This window comes from Pleurodeles waltl, chromosome 5, assembly GCF_031143425.1.
Source record: "Pleurodeles waltl isolate 20211129_DDA chromosome 5, aPleWal1.hap1.20221129, whole genome shotgun sequence".
NCBI classification, from domain to species: domain Eukaryota; kingdom Metazoa; phylum Chordata; class Amphibia; order Caudata; family Salamandridae; genus Pleurodeles; species Pleurodeles waltl.
The window spans coordinates 152,526,596-152,542,042 of record NC_090444.1 but is presented as its reverse complement, the minus strand read 5'-3'; the positions used below and the strand labels follow the sequence as shown (position 1 = coordinate 152,542,042).

Below are 15,447 nucleotides of genomic sequence, written 5' to 3'. Positions count from 1 at the left end.
ATGAAACTTCTAGGCATGATGTCTTCATGCATAGCCATTGTCCCAAACGCAAGATTACACATGCGGCCCTTACAGCAGTGCCTAGCGACACAATGAACACAAGCACAGGGTCAACTTCAAGATCTAATGTAATAGACCGCCAAACACACACCTCGCTTCAATGGTGGAATCCTATAAATTTAAACCAAGGGCGGCCTTTCCAAGACCCAGTGCCTCAATACGTGATCACAACAGATGCTTCCATGGTAGGGTGGGGAGCACACCTCAACCAACACAGCATCCAGGGACAATGGGACACTCAGCAAAAACAACTTCATATAAATCAACTAGAACTACTAGCAGTATTTCTAGCATTGAAAGCATTTCAACCACTAATAGCCCACAAACACATTCTTGTCAAAACAGACAACATGACAACAATGTATTACCTAAACAAACAGGGAGTGACACACTCATCACCGCTGTGTCTCTTAGCACAAAAGATTTGGCATTGGGCGATTCACAATCACATTCGCCTAATAGCGCAATACATCCCAGGAATTCAAAACCAGTTAGCCGACAATCTCAGTCGAGATCACCAACAGATCCACGAATGGGAAATTCATCCCCAGATACTACAAAGCTACTTCCAAAACTGGGGAACACCGCAAATAGACCTATTCGCAACAAAAGAAAACGCAAAATGCCAAAACTTCGCATCCAGGTACCCACACCCTCACTCCAAGGGCAATGCGTTATGCATGAGTTGGTCAGGGATATTTGCTTATGCTTTTCCCCCTCTCCCACTCCTTCCGTATCTAGTAAACAAATTGAGTCAAAACAAACTCAAATTAATACTAGTAGCACCAACTTGGGCACGCCAACCATGGTACACAACATTACTAGACCTGTCAGTAGTGCCTCACATCAAGCTACCAAACAGACCAGATCTGTTAACTCAACACAAACAACAGATCAGGCACCCGAATCCAGCATCGCTCAATCTAGCAATCTGGCTACTGAAGTCTTAGAATTTGGACATCTAGACCTTACACAAGAATGTAGGGAGGTCATCAAACAGGCTAGGAAACCTACTACAAGACATTGCTACGCAAATAAATGGAAACGATTTGTTTATTACTGTCATAATAATCAAATTCAACCATTACACGCGTCCACGAAAAACATTGTAAGCTTCTTACTACACTTACAAAAGTCTGTTAGCTTTTTCATCCATTAAAATACATCTCACAGCAATTTCTGCCTATCTGCAAATTACACATTCAACATCACTATTTAGAATCCCAGTCATAAAAGCATTTATGGAGGGTCTAAAAAGGATCATTCCCCCAAGAACACCACCAGTTCCTTCGTGGAACCTCAATATTGTATTAACACGACTCATGGGTCCACCATTTGAACCCATGCACTCTTGTGAGATGCAATACTTAACATGGAAATTAGCCTTCCTAATAGCTATCACATCTCTTAGAAGAGGAAGTGAAATACAAGCATTTACCATACAGGAACCCTTTATACAAATACACAAACATAAAGTGGTTCTACGCACAAATCCCAAATTTTTACCAAAAGTTATATCACCGTTCCACTTAAATCAAACGGTGGAACTCCCAGTATTTTTTCCAGAACCAGACATAAAAAAGAGCACTAATGTATTACATTGATAGAACTAAACAGTTTCGCAAAACAAAACAATTGTTTGTAGCTTTTCAAAAACCTCATGCAGGAAATCCAATATCCAAACAAGGCATTGCCAGATGGATAGTTAAGTGTATTCAAACCTGTTATTTTAAAACAAAGCGAGAACTGCCTATTACACCAAAGGCACACTCCACTAGAAAGAAAGGCGCCACCATGGCCTTTCTAGGAAATATACCAATGACAGAAATCTGTAAGGCAGCCACATGGTCTACGCCTCACACATTCACTAAACATTACTGTGTGGATGTGTTAACAACACAACAAACCACAGTAGGACAGGCAATATTACGAACATTATTTCAAACAACTTCAACTCCTACAGGCTAGACCACCGCTTTTGGGGAGATAACTGCTTACTAGTCTATGCACAGCATGTGTATCTGCAGCTACACATGCCATTGAACGGAAAATGTCACTTACCCAGTGTACATCTGTTCGTGGCATGAGACGCTGCAGATTCACATGAGCCCTCCCACCTCCCCGGGAGCCTGTAGCCGTTATAAGTTGATAAAAATAAACTTGTACATTTGTAAATTTGTAAATATATATATCACTTTTAGACACATTATGTACATACATACTTACTCCATTGCATGGGCACTATTACTATATACACAACTCCTACCTCACCCTCTGCGGGGAAAACAATTTAACATGGAGTCGACGCCCATGCGCAATGGAGCCGAAAGGGGAGGAGTCCCTCGATCTCGTGACTCGAAAAGACTTCTTCGAAGAAAAACAACTTGTAACACTCCGAGCACAACACTAGATGGCGGGATATGCACAGCATGTGAATCTGCAGCGTCTCATGCCACGAACAGATGTACACTGGGTAAGTGACATTTTCCATACATATATATATATAATGATTTTTTTTACAAATTCTCGCTACATCTTAACCCGCAACATTAAGAATTATAACTGAAAAAAAATAATTAAAAGTAAAAACCAAAATAGCTTGGTTGGATAAGTGTCTACACTCCCTGCAATAGCAATCCTAAATGTATTGCATGTGTAACAGTTGTCTAATCGCAGACTAAGTTATTAGCTTTCTACTATGGGATAAATTGTGCTGATTCACTTAATTTCAGGGCTAATACAGCACTCTCTCCCACTTACCTCTGCTGGATAGTGAATGTCAAAGAAAAGAATCCACCATGATCATTAAGGAGGTGAGATGCGCATGTTTCTGATTAAATCGGGGGCAAAATTGTGTATTGAATGGCCCTTGGAGCATGATCAAGACAAACAAGTAGGTGTATGTTATCTGCTGCATCCATCCTAGATCATGCTGTCACTTTGTACTTTGTAATGGAACAAGGAGACCTATCAGAGATGTTACCAGGAGCCACACCCCTACAACCAGCACAGATCTGGCCTTTACTGTTGTGTGGCAACAAGGGCGACACCATTGGTCAACAAAGTCACCACTGTATGCAGGTTTTGAAGCCACACAAATCTAAAATGGAAGTATTTGGTGTGAACGCAAAGTGTCAATGTTTTTTTTTTTTTTTTTAAACCCAACATACTATCATCCAAGCTCATTTCCCTTCTGTTAAGTTTGCTTATGAAATTGGCATATTATGTTTTTTTTTTTTTCTCGTTGGCAGGGACTGAGGCCATTGTCAGGGTATATGTATCATAGTACAGAGGAGTCCCCGGCCAGAGCATTCTTCCCTATGCGAGAACGCTGAAACTGTTACGAAAGTTAAACTTTTAGGTTGAAAAGTACCAAAAGCACAAGTCACTGCTACTCTTTAGTGACTAAGGAACGTAAAGGGTAATGTTCTGGAGTGGCCAGGTGAGAGTCCTGTGCTGAATCCAGTGGAAAATAATAGGCATGATGTGATTAATTTGTGTCACTGTTCCCAACGAACTTGACAGAGCTTGAACAGTTAGGATAACAGAGTAGTCCAATATTGACGAATCTAGACATTCAAAGGTGCTAAAGCCGCTATTGCTGCCAAATGTGCTCCTCAAAGTAATCATTCAGGAGCCTGGATACATATCAATTACATTTCAGGTTTCTAATTTTAATATATGTATTTCTTCACAGTACATTGTTCTTTTGAAAGTATGGAATATGGTGTGGTGTGCAGACACCTGGAACATAACCCAATTGAAGCTGAAAGTGACACAACGCAGAGAAAGGAGCTGGAAGTTTTCTATGCATTGTAATTTCCTGACAGCATTTTGCATTCCTCACCTGACTTCGACTTTCCTTCTCTTCATTTTCTCATAGATTTTACAAAGTACTTCATGAATTCTGGATAAAACTCTACAAGTTATATTTACCATACACTATTTTACAATTTATATCAACTTTAGATGGCTAAAACACACTTCTTGTTGGTTGTCGAAGACAAAGGGGGTTTAACATTGTAGTCATGAAAATGGGCAGAGTAGTATTCAGAAGCACTAACTTCAGAAATAGGAACCATATCTGCAAAATTGCTCAATTCAATCCTGGAAATCTGAATTTAAATTCTATGTTTAGCAGTTCCCAACCTTACATTTGATTATGGAAAAAACTATTTATCTCCTTGTGCTTCAAATTGTAATTGTGTAATTTAAATATGTAAAACCCTATTGTGGTGTTCAGTATTGATCCCAAGTACATGCACCTCATCCTGGTTTCCATAACATATCTTTAGCCGGGCTCCATAAACTATATTGTTCTATGTGCGTGACCTCATGCCCCAGATTTTCCAGTTATTGTAGGAGTTATCAGCTAAGCACTTCTTCTATATTCCTCGGAGCTAAGTCTATGGTACATTGAGTGCCCTTGAAGAAGAAATGAAAAAAAGTCATGTTAAAATAAAAAAAAATGCAGTAATTTCGTGGAGTAATTCAGCAACCATTGTTTTGGAGTTCTTAATCTGTTGAATAATTGGATCCTCAGATTCTTAAAAAGGATAGCCTTTGCTGGACAAAGGAAGTTGTTACATCCCTGAATGTCCTCTATTACCAAGTGTGCATATAGGTCTCATCAGAATATGGCATAATGCAAAATTCCTAGGCCAGGATTAGATCGTCTCAGTGCAAACACAGGTATTGAAAGTTAGTAGAAGCTGTACAGCTTCTTGGTAACATCATTAGTGAGGGGAAACTTTAGAAATTCATCTATGCAGGCATTCTCAGAAGGCTGTTATAATTTGTGATGCCAAATGCAGCTGCAAATTTCAGGAGATCGTAACCCTATGAACATAGCTTGCAGCAAACAATCCTGAACAATGAACCACAGGTAGTATTGTTTTCCCAGGCAGTGGTTGCACAACTGTTTGCATAGTCTCTGGTTTGTCTTGGTCTACGTAGATGTTTTTTTTTCTTTGGGTGCAACCAGATCTTGTTTTATGCTAATGATGAGCACCAGATTCTCAGGAGCAGTTGGCAATGCAACTCATTTTGAGGGTTTAAAGGTGAGGGGTTGGATAACCTGGTTTGTTTCAAGTTTTAAATTAGAAAAGCTAGTATTCATAATTGGGTGGAGTTTCTGGAGCTTGGATATGATGTGTAAACTTACTGAGTAAGAGAGAAGGTTTTTGATTCATTCATTGAACATTTTGTTCTAACTTTAAAATCTAACATAAGTCAAGGATCACAAAGCCTGTATTTTTAAGCGTTGTTTTTGCTGTAGCATTTTGACAGTGAATGCAGATTAGAGGAGTGGGGTTTGGAGACTGATGGTTGAGACAAACATATACTCTAGTCATATAGCTGACTTGCACTGCATAGGCATACAGGACCAATGTGGCTTTAATGCAGGTTACCATGCAGATCCTTAGAGTAACTATCATTATTCTTATTATTTTTGCTTCTAACATCATTCCTTCTACCGTAGCAGAAAAAAAAGCTTAGAAAGAAGGTGTTAAGAGAACATAAGATGTGAAGATATGACAGTCGTCCAGCTTATTTCCTTTAGTCCCCAATTGTAATCCTCTCTTTTGGGGGAGAGAGTATTGGGGAACCCCCTACTGCTATCCCTTTCACTTTTACCATGGCAAGCAATTCTTTATCTGTACTCTTGTAGATAGGGCGATTCTGGTGGTGATGGGCCAAAAGCAAGAAAAGTACCTAGTTTCAGATTAAAAAAGATAGTTGATGCTCAAGTCAGAACGTGCTATCTGATTCTGGGATCTTATGTACTTCCCAGAAGAACCAAGACCATGAACCGAAACCCACATATGCCCTACTGCTTTTAAGGTTTGAAAACCCAACTCCTATCCAAGGGAAGAAATCGTATCAGGAAGCAAGGACAGATATACAGCAATTAGTGGGAGGATTCAAAGTAGTAGAACAGATGTATGGTAGTGTTCCGAAATCTGCCATGGACTACAAAGATTTGAGACTTCGATCTTTAGATTAATTGTTCTGTGTTCCTTTCGCTTTGTTTTTTCTGCATTTAATGATACATTTCTTTGTTTCAATCTGTTACAGGTACATAATGGTGCCGACTGGCAACCTAGGAGTGTTTGATCCCACAGAAATTCACAATCGTGGACAGCTGAAATCACACATGAAAGAAGCCATGATTAAATTGGGTTTTCATCTTTTGTGTTTCTTTATCTATCTGTACAGGTGAGTGTATTTTAGATATTTAAATGCATATCCTGTGAGGTATTTAAGTCAGTTGGCCGTACTCAAAAATAGGACATTAAGAGTTGAGGGACAATTAAAAGTTTTAATCACATGGAACCCTGTGGTCAGTATCATCCATGATGATTAACTAGTTAACTAGGCATTGTGCAAATCTTACACGTGGTTAGTAGTAACTTATTCTCATTCATTCTGGTGATAGGAAGCCAGAGCTTGTGGGACGATAGCCATGATCAAAGGCCTTCTTCCTGGTAAACACAGGAGATCACATACATAGCCCTCAGCCCAGAGTTGCAGTAGTTCTCCTGTTTTGGATCGCAGGTAGGAAGCCTGAGGCAAACAAAATATTGCCCTTTTAAAAGTTCATGATCATCCTATTATTGGAAGGAAGTGCATTGTGTAGGCTCTGATGCATTTAGCCCTAGACCAGACCACTCGGAACTGGTCAGTTACTGAATGTGTATCCTGTCGGTTTGGTGCAGCCACAGAGCTCCTTTATATAAGTGGCAGCTAGCAACAGAAGAAGATAGATACTTTTTAGTGAGCAGTGGAAACTACACTCCTGTTTTTAGAAGGAAGTCCTAAGGAAAGGGGTCATGCGGGGCTATCAAATCCATCATGAGCAAAGGGCAGTAGGCATCCCACCATCTTACACAAATGAGCAACCTCCATTTGTACCGTATAGTGTGGCACTTGTGCAGGTCCTACTTATGTATGGGCAAGGGACCAAAGTTATTAGAGACTGGATGTACCCTTTACAGAAGAACCATTAGGCAGTCTCCCAAAGGGTGCACGTAAAAAGGGCCATACCTTGGACTACAACTGTAACAGCTGTAGAACACCTGCAATGTTACAGGAGAAAAGGCTTAGAGGAGAGGTGCATCTCAACGGTGGGCCAACTCCACCCACCCCCAACATTGATGCAAAAACTGAATTTCAATTGCCACCAATTATTTTGCATTGGGCTTGTGTACTGTGAACATGAGCACCAGTGTCACTTGAATAAAGAAAAGGCCCTTATTGACATTTTTGCATACCTAGTGTGTAAGTGCTGTAGTAGAATTGGAGGAGTGAGACCTGAAGAATGTGGGTACTTAGTGCTTCACATCTAACCACATACATTCAAAGAGTACATCTTGCCTCATTGTGTTTGGGCGCAAGGAATGTAAAATATATATATATATATATATATATGTTCGATGGCATGTGTAGCTGCAGATACACATGCTGTGCACATCCCGCCATCTGGTGTTACAAGTTGTTTTTCTTCGAAGAAGTCTTTTCGAGTCACGAGACCGAGGGACTCCTCCCATTTCGACTCCATTGCGCATGGGCGTCGACTCCATCTTAGATTGTTTTTTTTCCGCCATCGGGTTCGGACGTGTTCCTTTTCGCTCCGTGTTTCGGGTCGGAAAGTTAGTTAGAATCTCGGAAAAAACTTCGGTATTGTTTGCGTTCGGTATCGGGTTAGTTACAACAGATCGACACCGAATTTAGAAGAGTTCCGGTGGCCCTTTGGGGTTTTTTCGATCCCCGTCGGGGCCTGGTCGGCCCGGCCACGTGTGAATTCAAGGCTGATGGAATGGACCCCATTCCGCTTCTGTCCAAAATGCCATAACAAGTATCCGTATACGGATCAGCATCTGGTCTGTAACTTGTGCTTGTCCCCAGAGCACAAGGAAGATACTTGTGAGGCCTGTTGAGCGTTTCGGTCCAGAAAGACGTTAAGAGACCGAAAAGCCAGAAGACTGCAGATGGCGTCTACGCCGACAGAACAAGAGCGTTTCGAGGAAGAAGAGGAAGCTTTTTCTATCCAAGAGTCGGACTCGGAAGAGCTCGAGACCGAAGAAACGCCGAAAACCGTGAGTAAGACGTCGAAACATAAGACTCACGAGAAGTCAACAAAAGCCCAGGGGACGCCACCGCCACCAGGCCATGGCTTAACCCAAACAAGCGGTGACCGAGCCAAGGCACCGAAAAAGGGCACGCTGGTGTCGAAGTCATCCGACTCCGGTCGAGATACCGCCACACAGCAGTCTCGGGTCCGAGATTGCTGTGTGGCGGTATCTCGACATCGGCTCTGAGAAATTTCGGCACCGTCACAGCGGCACCGAACAAATTCGGCATCGAGACACCACCACGCTGAAAATTACAAAGGTTTCTTCGGAGCCTAAAAAGACCTCCGAAAAAGTTTCGGTTCCGAAACATCCAGCCTCGGAGCCGAAAACAGGTTCCTATACAGAGGAACGAGGATTGGCCTCCCAAATGAAAAAACATAGATTTGGAGAGGAACTTCAAGCTGTAGAGCCAAACTATACTCAAAGGAGGCTCCACATTCATCAAGACACAGGGAAGATAACCACTCTTCCTCCAATTAAGATAAAAAGAAAACTTGCGTTTCACGAAAAGGACAAGGAGCCACAGGCAAAGGTGGCAAAGAAAACAACTCCACCACCATCAGTGCACACATCACCAGTAGCAACTCCTCCACTGATGCACTCCCCGACTCATACTGCCATGAGTCAAGATGATCCCGATGCATGGGACCTTTACGATGCTCCAGTATCGGACAACAGCCCAGACTCGTACCCTACCAGGCCGTCCCCTCCTGAGGACAGTACATCTTACACACAGGTGATCGCAAGGGCAGCTGCTTTCCATAACGTCACCTTGCATTCAGAACCAATTGAGGATGACTTCTTGTTTAACACGCTTACCTCCACTCATAGCCAGTACCAAAGACTACCTATGCTCCCAGGAATGCTAAAACATTCAAAACAAATCTTTCAAGATCCTGTTAAAGGCCGAGCCATAACTCCCAAGAGTGGAGAAAAAATACAAGCCACCGCCAACAGATCCTGTTTATATTATAACGCAGTTAACTCCAGACTCAGTAGTTGTCGGGGCAGCTCGTAAGAGAGCAAACTCTCATACCTCGGGAGACGCACCACCTCCAGACAAAGAGAGTCGCAAATTTGATGCTGCAGGCAAAAGGGTTGCAGCACAAGCAGCAAACCAATGGCGCATTGCCAATTCACAAGCGCTTTTGGCAAGATATGACAAAGCGCACTGGGATGAGATGCAACATTTGATAGAACACTTACCCAAGGAGTTCCAAAAAAGAGCACAACAAGTGGTGGAAGAAGGACAAAGTATCTCTAATAATCAGATACGGTCTTCAATGGATGCAGCAGATACGGCTGCAAGGACAGTAAATACTGCAATAACAATAAGAAGGCACGCATGGCTCCGCACGTCAGGTTTCAAGACAGAAATTCAACAAGCCGTGCTAAATATGCCATTTAATGAACAGCAGTTGTTTGGGCCGGAAGTCGACACTGCTATTGAGAAACTCAAGAAGGACACTGATACGGCAACAGCCATGGGCGCACTCTACTCCCCGCAGAGCAGAGGCACCTTTCGCAAAACACCTTTTAGGGGAGGGTTTTGAGGACAACCTACAGAAACCACAACATCACAAACAAGGCCCACTTACCAAAGCCAATATCAGCGGGGAAGTTTTCGGGGGCAATATAGAGGGGGACAATTCCAAAGAGGTAGAGGAAAATTCCAAAGCCCCAAAAGTCCTCAAAATAAGCAGTGACTCACAAGTCACCCATCCCCATCACATAACACCTGTGGGGGGAAGATTAAGCCAATTTTACTAACATTGGGAGGAGATAACAACAGATACTTGGGTACTAGCAATTATCCAGTATGGTTATTGCATAGAATTTCGAGAATTCCCTCCAACAGTCCCACCGAAAACACACAGTATGTCGAAACAACATATAAATCTTCTAGGATTAGAAGTTCAAGCATTGCTCCAAAAAGAGGCAATAGAATTAGTACCAAAACAAGAACTAAACACAGGAGTTTACTCACTGTACTTTCTAATACCCAAAAAAGACAAAACTCTAAGACCTATACTAGATCTCAGAATATTAAATACATACATCAAATCAGACCACTTTCACATGGTTACATTACAAGAAGTAATCCCACTGCTCAAACAACAAGACTACATGACAACACTGGATCTAAAGGATGCATATTTCCATATACCAATACATCCTTCACACAGAAAGTACCTAAGGTTTGTATTCCAAGGGATACATTACCAATTCAAAGTGTTGCCATTCAGAATAACAACTGCACCAAGAGTTAACAAAATGTCTAACAGTAGTAGCTGCACATATCAGAAGGCAGCAAATACATGTGTTCCCGTACCTAGACGATTGGTTAATCAAAACCAACACGCAAAAACAGTGTTCACGACACACAAATTACGTCATAGAAACCCTACACAAACTAGGTTTCTCAATCAATTACTCAAAGTCACACCTTCTGCCGTGTCAAACACAGCAATACCTAGGAGCAACAATCAACACAGTAAAAGGGATTGCCACTCCAAGTCCACAAAGAGTCCAAACATTCCAAAATGTAATACAAGCCATGTATCCAAACCAGACGATACAGGTCAAATTAGTAATGAAACTCCTAGGCATGATGTCCTCATGCATAGCCATTGTCCCAAACGCAAGGTTGCACATGCGGCCCTTACAACAGTGCCTAGCATCACAGTGGTCACAAGCACAGGGTCAACTTCTAGATCTGGTGTTGATAGACTGCCAAACATACATCTCGCTTCAATGGTGGAACAGTATAAATTTAAACCAAGGGCGGCCTTTTCAAGACCGAGTGCCACAATGCGTAATAACAACAGATGCATCCATGACAGGGTGGGGAGCACACCTCAATCAGCACAGCATCCAAGGACAATGGAACATTCAGCAAAAACAGTTTCATATAAACCACTTAGAACTGTTAGCGGTGTTTCTAGCTCTGAAAGCATTTCAACCCATATTAACCCACAAATACACTCTTGTCAAAACAGACAACATGACAACAATGTATTACCTAAACAAACAAGGAGGAACACACTCGACACAGTTGTGTCTCCTAACACAAAAAATATGGCATTGGGCGATTCACAACCACATTCGCCTAATAGCACAATTTATTCCAGGGATTCAGAATCAGTTAGCAAACAATCTCTCTCGGGATCACCAACAGATCCACAAATGGGAAATTCACCCCCAAATACTGAACACTTACTTCAAAATGTGGGGAACGCCACAAATAGATCTATTTGCAACAAAAGAAAACTCAAAATGCCAAAACTTCGCATCCAGGTACCCACAACATCAGTCTCAGGGCAATGCACTATGGATGAACTGGTCAGGGATATTTTCATACGCTTTTCCCCCTCTCCCACTTCTTCCATATCTAGTAAACAAGTTGAGTCAAAACAAACTCAAACTCATACTAATAGCACCAACATGGGCAAGGCAACCTTGGTACACAACACTACTAGACCTTTCAGTAGTACCTCATATCAAACTTCCAAACAGACCAGATCTGTTAACACAACACAAACAGATCAGACATCCAAATCCAGCATCGCTGAATCTAGCAATTTGGCTCCTGAAATCCTAGAATTCGGGCACTTAGACCTCACACAGGAATGTATGGAGGTCATAAAACAGGCTAGAAAACCTACCACTAGACACTGTTATGCAAATAAGTGGAAAAGATTTGTTTATTACTGCCATAATAATCAAATTCAACCTTTACACGCATCTGCAAAAGAGATAGTAGGATACTTACTACATTTGCAGAAATCTAAACTAGCTTTCTCTTCCATTAAAATACATCTTACGGCAATTTCAGCTTACCTGCAAATTACGCACTCAACTTCATTATTTAGGATACCAGTCATAAAAGCATTTATGGAAGGCCTAAAAAGAATTATACCACCAAGAACACCACTAGTTCCTTAATGGAACCTCAACATTGTCTTAACACGACTCATGGGTCCACCTTTTGAGCCCATGCACTCTTGTGAAATGCAATACTTAACGTGGAAAGTTGCATTTTTAATTGCCATCACATCTCTAAGAAGAGTGAGTGAGATTCAAGCATTTACCATTCAAGAACCATTTATTCAAATACACAAAAATAAAGTTGTTCTACGGACCAAACCCAAATTTTTACCAAAAGTAATCTCACCGTTCCACTTTAATCAAACGGTAGAATTACCAGTGTTCTTCCCACAGCCAGATTTAGTAGCTGAAAGAGCACTACATACATTACTGTAGACATCAAAAGAGCACTAATGTACTACATTGACAGAACAAAACTAATTTGAAAGACAAAACAACTATTTATCGCCTTTCAAAAACCTCATACAGGAAATCCTATTTCAAAACAAGGCATTGCTAGATGGATAGTTAAGTGCATTCAAACCTGCTATCTTAAAGCTAAAAGAGAACTGCCTATTACACCAAAGGCACACTCAACCAGAAAGAAAGGTGCTACCATGGCCTTTCTGGGAAATATTCCAATGAACGAAATATGTAAGGCAGCAACATGGTCTACGCCTCATACATTTACCAAGCACTACTGTGTAGATGTGTTAACTGCACAACAGGCAACAGTAGGTCAAGCTGTACTAAGAACATTATTTCAAACTACTTCAACTCCTACAGGCTGAACCACCGCTTTTTGGGGAGATAACTGCTTATTAGTCTATGCACAGCATGTGTATCTGCAGCTACACATGCCATCGAACGGAAAATGTCACTTACCCAGTGTACATCTGTTCGTGGCATTAGTCGCTGCAGATTCACATGCGCCCACCCGCCTCCCCGGGAGCCTGTAGCCGTTTAGAAGTAGATCTTAAACATTTGTACATTTGTAAATATATTACTTAAAACTTCATTATGTACATACGCATTCACTCCATTGCATGGGCACTATTACTAGCATACACAACTCCTACCTCACCCTCTGCGGGGAAAACAATCTAAGATGGAGTCGACGCCCATGCGCAATGGAGTCGAAATGGGAGGAGTCCCTTGGTCTCGTGACTCGAAAAGACTTCTTCGAAGAAAAACAACTTGTAACACTCCGAGCCCAACACCAGATGGCGGGATGTGCACAGCATGTGAATCTGCAGCGACTAATGCCACGAACAGATGTACACTGGGTAAGTGACATTTTCCATATGTTCGATGGCATGTGTAGCTGCAGATACACATACTGTGCACTGTTCCTGCCATCTAGTGTTGGGCTCGGAGTGTTACAAGTTTTTTTTCTTCGAAGAAGTCTTTTTGAGTCACAGGGCCGAGTGACTCCTCCCTTTCGGCTCCATTGCGCATCGGCATCGACTCCATCTTAGATTGTTTTCTTTCCGCCATTGGATTCAGACGTGTTCCTCTTCGCTCCGTTATTCTAATCAGAAAAAAATACTAAAAATCCTCGAAAAGCGTCGGTATTGTTTGCAATCGGGAAACATATTGCACCGACACCGCCGAGACACAGCTTCGGCCATAGACATCGTCGAAGCCTAATGGACCGGACCCCTTTCCGCCCACAGCACTACACTGGTTACCCGTTGCCAGAAGATGCACTTTCAAGCTGCTTGTATCACCCACAAAGCTGTACATGGAACAGGACCACTTTTTATCAGAAACAAAATAACCAAATACATCCAACAAAGAAACCTCCGCTCAAGATTGGCACCCCGCCTTAGAACACCACCATACAAGAAAAATACTATAGGTGGTACATCCTTCTCCGTTCAAGCAGCCAAACTATGGAATTCATTACCCCCAACTATAAGAGCCACAGATAACTTTCTTGTCTTCAGAAAACTACTCAAGAGTTGTCTCTTCCCTTCATAACCACCATATACAAACTACTATGGACTGCATATGCCTATGTTGATAAATATTTTTTTTCTGATTATGTGTCTATTTCTAGTTATGTATAGTTCTTTAGAAAATATGTATCGCTACTATGTCATAACAATAAAATAAACACACACTCTTTAAACCTGTTTGACTCAGTATATTTACCCATGGTTCTTATTATACATTGTATGTACATATATGTGTGCATTTGTGTGTGTGTGTATATATATATGTATATGTGTATATATATATGTACAGGGAGTGCAGAATTATTAGGCAAATGAATATTTTGACCACATCATCCTCTTTATGCATGTTGTCTTACTCCAAGCTGTATAGGCTCGAAAGCCTACTACCAATTAAGCATATTAGGTGATGTGCATCTCTGTAATGAGAAGGGGTGTGGTCTAATGACATCAACACCCTATATCAGGTGTGCATAATTATTAGGCAACTTCCTTTCCTTTGGCAAAATGGGTCAAAAGAAGGACTTGACAGGCTCAGAAAAGTCAAAAATAGTGAGATATCTTGCAGAGGGATGCAGCACTCTTAAAATTGCAAAGCTTCTGAAGCGTGATCATCGAACAATCAAGCGTTTCATTCAAAATAGTCAACAGGGTCGCAAGAAGCGTGTGGAAAAACCAAGGCGCAAAATAACTGCCCATGAACTGAGAAAAGTCAAGCGTGCAGCTGCCACGATGCCACTTGCCACCAGTTTGGCCATATTTCAGAGCTGCAACATCACTGGAGTGCCCAAAAGCACAAGGTGTGCAATACTCAGAGACATGGCCAAGGTAAGAAAGGCTGAAAGACGACCACCACTGAACAAGACACACAAGCTGAAACGTCAAGACTGGGCCAAGAAATATCTCAAGACTGATTTTCTAAGGTTTTATGGACTGATGAAATGAGAGTGAGTCTTGATGGGCCAGATGGATGGGCCCGTGGCTGGATTGGTAAAGGGCAGAGAGCACCAGTCCGACTCAGACGCCAGCAAGGTGGAGGTGGAGTACTGGTTTGGGCTGGTATCATCAAAGATGAGCTTGTGGGGCCTTTTCGGGTTGAGGATGGAGTCAAGCTCAACTCCCAGTCCTACTGCCAGTTCCTGGTAGACACCTTCTTCAAGCAGTGGTACAGGAAGAAGTCTGCATCCTTCAAGAAAAACATGATTTTCATGCAGGACAATGCTCCATCACACGCGTCCAAGTACTCCACAGCGTGGCTGGCAAGAAAGGGTATAAAAGAAGGAAATCTAATGACATGGCTTCCTTGTTCACCTGATCTGAACCCCATTGAGAACCTGTGGTCCATCATCAAATGTGAGATTTACAAGGAGGGAAAACAGTACACCTCTCTGAACAGTGTCTGGGAGGCTGTGGTTGCTGCTGCACGC

General features: G+C 41.9%; 1 protein-coding gene across 1 annotated transcript in view; it reads left to right on the top strand.

Annotated features, from left to right (window-relative positions):
• The window catches only part of CNIH4 (cornichon family member 4), a 94,367-nt gene that overhangs the window by 52,423 nt on the left and 26,497 nt on the right, over window positions 1–15,447 (top strand). The window contains exon 4 of the mRNA XM_069233826.1: window positions 6,139–6,279. Coding sequence (XP_069089927.1) covers window positions 6,139–6,279 — 141 coding nt within the window. The remainder of the gene's footprint in view (window positions 1–6,138; window positions 6,280–15,447) is intronic.